The following is a 6,089-nucleotide window of genomic DNA, read 5'->3' on the forward strand; positions in this document are numbered from 1 at the left end:
ACAGTACAGGCTTGTGGTTTGCTCTGTGCACTGGATTATGGTCAGTGCCTACAGATGTGTCTGTACCTGGAAGACTCTGATATATTGGATGAATGAATGAGCCCAAACCAGCCCCATCACAGATAGTTGGGTGACCCTGGGCCCCACTGCTCACCCCTAGGGTTTCTGCTCTGGCTGCAGCCAGGACAGGGACCCATAACAGAACCTCCAGTCACTTTATGACATGAGACAAGAGCTTAGCCCTGGGCCCTGAAAGAATCACATATGAGGAAGAGAAAGGAACAATTAGCACAACCACAGCCCCTGCTGAAGACCTATCCCCTGTCCGGGCACCCAGAGAAAGCTTTAGGGGAACACCCTACAGGTCCCAACAAAAACCCTATGATGTTGCTCCTTGATTCACCTCGTGTTCTTAGAAACAAACACTCAGAGGGATGCAGTGATCTGAGAGTTCACAGCCAGCAAGGGGCCAAATGACCACTGTGCTGTGGAGGAGCAGGTTGCTCACCTTGTAAATAGTTGGTACAACAGTTGGGTGGCAGCAAATGTTCTTTGATAACCTGAAGAGGTAGGGACAAAGGTGGGTCGCTGCCCAGCGAGGAGGGCACTGGTTTGTCCAGCCCGTGTGCCTGTGTGATCTGCACCATACAGCTCTTTTTATGTCTCCCTGTGAGACCGGAGTTCATTGGGAACCATAAGTGGATGGTGCTGGGGTCACTTGGCTGGTTGGCAGCTGGGGTCCAAGGCTGGGCTGGCTGGCCTCCGTGTTGTGCTGCAGATACTCCAATGGGAGCCCAGCCCTTTGCCTCTGTCCGCCCAGCTCTGAGTCTGGACACAAGCTGGTGCCAGCTCCCAGGGCTAAGCTGAGCCCTGGTTCCCAGGAAGGGCAGGTCTCCAAGGCCAGAACCCTTCTCACTGACAGTGCTGGGGGTCCTGAGGCCAAAACACACCTTCCATGATGCTCCATCTCAACTATGATGTCCTGACCTCCCACCTGCCGGAGTGTTCTGGTTATTGAACAGACCATTTGGGGGTCCCAGTGAGGGCAACCCCCTTAGGTTCCAGGCTGTGAGCGCATTCAAACTCAAAACAGTTTCTCTGTGTTTCCACGGTCTGGGTCTATAATTAACTGAACTGTTGACAGAAAAGCAGCTGAGTCCTCCTGGGCTTGGCCCAGGCAGGGTGAAGGGCAGGGGGAGGGGCGGGGCTAGAAGGTGGAATTGTTGTGTTCGAAGATGCAGACTGGGAAGTGCTTGACGTGGGAGGACCACTGGGCTGCCAGCTGGAAGAACGTCACGTCGTTCCACTCCACGCCGTCAATGAGGACCCGCTGCCTGTGCTCCTGGTTCTGGGCAGAACAGACCAAGCGGCCAATGCCCTGGATGCACTGGCTTTTGGACTCCAAGTCCGTGCCCTTGTCTTTCTTGGACAAAGACATCACCTTCTTTTTCTTCTCCTCGGTGATCACAGTCATGGACATTGTGAGCGCGGCTGCAGCCTCGCCGCTGCTGGGCAGCCTGCTGACCTGGAGAGACCGGAAGGTGCTCCGGAGTGTGTTTTTGGTGGCAGGCAGGTCTCCCTTCTCCTCGTTCCTCTTCCTGTTGGTGGGCTGTGCTGCCTCCCAGTAATCCACCTGCAACTCCATCAGCTCAGCACCCACACTCTGGCCGGGGGAGGACAGGCCCCCACTCACTGACGACAAGGAAATTAGCTTGTGTGTGGCCTCCCTGGCGGTGGACAGAAGCACATTGGAGCATGAGGGGACGGCTTCAGCTGAGTCTTCTGACGTGGCTGAAATTGGCTCCACTCTTCCAACTTTCACTGCCCACACAAAGGGAATGAACTTCTGTGAGGACAGCTCGTCCGGGCTCTTCGGTTTCGAGATGAGCATGGCCTCTGCGATGGGCAGCTGGAGGACACAGTTGGCCCCTGTGAGGTACTCTCTGATTTTCAACACAATGTTCTGCACAGCATCCTGGGAATCCAGGTGGTAGAGCAGTTCCCACCAGGCCAGGTCCCGTAGGAGTTTGTGGTAGCGGCAATCCACGGAGCCCAAATACCTGGCCAGGGGGTGGGACCCCAGCGGGATGACCAGGAAGCGCATGGAGTCCAGCCAGTCCGGGGCCTTGTGGGACAGCTGCTCCACAAAGGCCCGCAGCACGGTGCTGAAGTACTGCTGGTCCCCCGCCACCGCGATCTTCACTGGCATTGTGGCCTCGGTATTGCAGTTGCGGTATCTTTGTATCCAGGAGATGATGGAGCTGAAGGCCTCCTGGACATCCACCATGGAGCCGGTGCACACGACGGGCAGCGTGTGCTGCTGCAGGACGTCCGACAGGCACTGCCCCTGCCTGTCGGAGGTGTTGATGAGGATGATGTTCTTGGGCAGATAGTCGTTGGAGATGAGGCTGTGGTTCAGTTGGTCGAACACAGTCTTCCTGGGGACCTGCAGTTGGCTCTGTGGGACTGGACAGCGCTCCTTGATCAGGCTGTTGGACGACTCATTCAGGGACCTGCTCCAGCCCCGGCGGGCGGGCTGCTTCCCCTTGGAGCTGGTGGAAGGGATGGCCAGAGACTCGGTCTTGGTGGTACACCTCTTAGTGAGCATGTCCTGGCCAGAGGTCCCTGCCTCGGGGCTGTCCCCAGGCTGTGCCGGCTGCGGCCCAGGGTTGGGCATGCTGTGGGCCACCCACTCGGAGTCACTGTCGCTTGACAGGCTTTCACAGTATAATCTGGGCCTGTGGGTCCTGAGGACTCTGTCGTCCTCCTCCATATCTGGGCTGGACAGGCTTTCAGAATATGTCATGGGCTCAGGCATGGGAGGGGTTGGGAGACGGTCATCATCCTCCATGTCTGAGCCACTGTCGCCGGGGCACACCACGCTCTCAAACAGAAAGGCCAGGTCCTTGTCCACATCGGGGACTTGCTCCTCAGACTCCTGCTCCGAGTCCAGGACCTCCACCGTCATTTGGTACCTGCCCAGCCACTCTGCGACTCTCTGCTGGTAGTTGTGTTGCCTGACCGTGGATCTCCTCCTTCCTATCGGCTTCTCCAGGTCCAAGTCATCCTCGTCCAGGTCATGCCTGTGGGCGGCATTATAGCTGACCTTCAGCTCAGACTCTCCCTCAGAGAAGCTATGCGTGGCCTCCACGCTGGTACTGGCCAGCATGGTGTTGTCCAGATGGTCGACAGTCTGGCTCGATAGGGACAAGATCCAGCTCTTGACCACCTCGGCGGTGCGTGGGGTGCTGTAGCCCATCAAATCAGAGACATTGCCACTGAACAGCTGACCGCCTGGGCCCTGGGTCTTCATGGGCATGTTGGCCGGCCGAGGAGGCTCCTTCTGCCTCCGGGCACTGTGTAAGCTCCTCGTCTCCGTCTGCCAGCTGGAGTGTTCCAGTCCCTCAAAGTATTGTCTGGTCTTGGGCTTGGTGTTGCTGAGGATGCTGCTTTCGTCCTCTATGTCTGGGACACCGTCGCTGGGATTCTCAAGGGTGTCAGAGAGAAGGTCCATGTCCTCCTCCACCTCAGGGACATGCTCTGTAGGGTCCTGATCCGAGTCCAGGACCTCTTCTGACATGTTAGACCTGGGAAGCAGTGCCATGACTTTCTGCTTCAAGTTTTGTTCCAGGCATCGCTGCTGCTTCTTGGGCTGCTCCAGGTCAAAGTCAGCTTCTTCCAGGTCCTGCCTGTGTGTGAGATTGTAGCTGGCGTCCAGCTCAGTGAAGCTTTCAGATTTCCCCTCCATGTAGCTATCCATGGACTTGGCCTTGGGGCTGCCCTGCATGCTGCCATCCTCGTCGTCGATGGGCTGACTGGACAGGGAGGAGATCCAGATCTCAGCCACTGTGATGGAGGACCCCTGGATCCTGCTGCTGAGGCTCAGCACCTGGCCACAGTCGGGGGGTCGCTGCATCACCTCGGGCATGTGGATGGCACCTGTGGCCAGTGTCTTGTAGCCCAGGATGGTCCGGGTGTTATTGCACTTCCTCTGCTGCAGCATGATCTGCAGCTTGTTGCCTCCTCTCTTGAGGAAGTGGGGGTACTCCAGGGAGAAGGTCAGCGCCAGGTCAGTCTCCACTGGTCCGCTGCTGGGCAGCACAATCTCGTGGGATCTCAAGATGCCCTTGGAGCCCTGCATCTGCACTGCTATCACCATGGAGATGAGCTCCTTCTCCAGCTCCTTCAAGACCACCAGCTTCTTTAAAGTGAAGGTGCACAATCTGGGCACGCAGCTAGGTCTGGAGCAGTCCACCTCCCAGGTAGAGAAGAAAGTCATGGGCACTGGCGTGTTGGGCACAGTGGGCGAGCGGGCCAGGCCCGCAGGTGGCAAGGAAGCTGCAGCTGCTTCCAGGGAACAGGTACTTGATGGTTTCTCCCCCTGTGGTGGGACAGAGGAGGGACATGATTGGTGGCAAGAGGTGGGGCACAAGTGATCGAAGGAGAGAGTAAATGACACATAGTCACACGCTCATCTGTGACTAGCACAGGTAAGGCCTGCATGGTGGCCTTTCAAACTCAGAGACATAAATTAACCACAGAGTTAGCCTGAAGTTAAAACTTGTTACCTAAATGCTGTTTATGGTGTGTAGTCATGTGCTAGGCCAGTGTCTTCCCTGACAAAGGTCAATCTTTACCTTAACTGAGCCTGTCTGTTGTCTTTTGGCATCTGTGATAACATACCTTTGGAATGTTAAAGGAATTTCCCTTTTTCTCACCACCTAGGAGCACAGGCACTGCTCTGTGCTCTGCAGAGACCTCAAAGCTGCTCATTGCTATTGAGTTCATTGCTAACAATCCTGTGAGCACCTGTATAAGTGAGGTATGTGTCTCTCGTTTTACTTTTTATCTAATCCCAGAGATTTCCATGCTTTGCTTTCTCCTGCCTCCCTAAGCAATGGATTTCATGTGACCCACATACATCTCCACTTTTGATTGTATGTGTAAAAGCAGGTGCAATACTGCCATTCTTGGAGCACTACCTCAATACAGTGAGATTTTGTTTTCCTGCCACTGTTGACAGTTGGGCTCCAATAAACTCACAAAAGTTCTGCACAGGGTTGAATGCTGCCTACATGGATATTTACTTGGCTTACTGAGGCAAAGGTCACACAGGAACGCCCTGCAGACCCAGACCGGGCCTAAGATCCAGCAACGGGCCCGTTGGGCCTCCAGTTCCCTGCCAGTCAGGTGAATTTGGCCGAGTTATCTCTTGAATCCAGAACCTTCCTTTGCTTGTGATAGAGGGTTCGACTTTAGTTAAGCTGTACTTTTAAATCCCCAAGGTGGAACGAAGGTTAAGGGTTGACAGAATCAAGGCTAAGGAGAGACAAGAGGAAACATGGGTGGCTGGTTTTTGACTCTGGGGTTTCATTTGGATTTGCTTTCTGAGAGTCTGAGCAAAAAACCTTCACTGTGTAAGTGAGAGCTGAACTTGCTCAGCTCGGAAAGGACACATCCTCCTTCTGTCCTTCATCTTGGCTGTTCTTAAGCAACTAAGAATCTTTGCGGAGGTGTCAGAGGTCATTCCTCACGCCAAGCAGGAGCCCCATAGGGAAATTCCATCTCAACTGTAATTCACCTGACTGGCTCCTCCAGGGGAGAGCCCATAAGGTTAGGTCCGCCAGCGCTCCTAGTCCTTCCTGTGGTTTTTATTTTTATTTATTTATTCATCCTCACTCGAGTATATTTTCCCCACGGGTTTAGCGAGAGAGGAAGGGAGGGGGAGATACAGAGAGAGAGAATGAGAGAGACATAGATTGGTTGCCTCCCCCAGGCGCTCCAGTAAGGGACAGGGATCAAGCTGCAACCAAGGTACATGCCCTTCACCTTGAATCAAACCCAGGACCTCTCAGGGCCTGCATTCTACCCATGGAGCCAAACTGGCTAGAGGCCTTCAGGTCGCTTTAGATAATTGGGAGAGAAGCCCAGGCACATAAGAGGGGTGTGAGCATAATGGAGCTCCATCTAGAAGCAGCACACTTCCACCCACTCCATAACATCCCTAGAAAACTTGCTCAGATTCTGAAAATAAAAATAACAACAATAACAATAAAAACAAACACACCTATAATTAACATGGGAAGTTG

General features: G+C 54.4%; 1 protein-coding gene across 1 annotated transcript; it reads right to left on the reverse strand.

The window, feature by feature from the left end:
• Positions 1-1,207: 1,207 nt before the first annotated feature.
• On the reverse strand, positions 1,208-4,288 carry LOC138994851 (phosphofurin acidic cluster sorting protein 2-like). Its single transcript, XM_070395051.1, has 2 exons — positions 3,288-4,288; positions 1,208-2,717 (listed from the first exon to the last, which is right to left on the reverse strand). Exons 1-2 carry the CDS (start codon positions 4,277-4,279, stop codon positions 1,208-1,210), a joined length of 2,502 nt encoding a protein of 833 aa, XP_070251152.1. The 5' UTR covers positions 4,280-4,288.
• Between the last annotated feature and the right edge of the window lie 1,801 nt (positions 4,289-6,089).

This window comes from Myotis yumanensis, unplaced genomic scaffold (genome assembly GCF_028538775.1).
Source record: "Myotis yumanensis isolate MYYU_CA2020_CCGP unplaced genomic scaffold, mMyoYum1.0.hap1 SCAF_16, whole genome shotgun sequence".
Lineage (NCBI taxonomy): Eukaryota > Metazoa > Chordata > Mammalia > Chiroptera > Vespertilionidae > Myotis > Myotis yumanensis.

Excerpts from the sequence above, each read along its gene's own strand:
- LOC138994851 (XM_070395051.1), bottom strand. The coding sequence starts at position 4,279 with ATGACTTTCTTCTCTACCTGGGAGGTGGACTGCTCCAGACCTAGCTGC. Across the intron at positions 2,718-3,287 it reads ACCCAGGGCCCAGGCGGTCA|CCTGTCAAGCGACAGTGACT; the intron begins GCTGTTCAGTGG and ends ATACTGTGAAAG.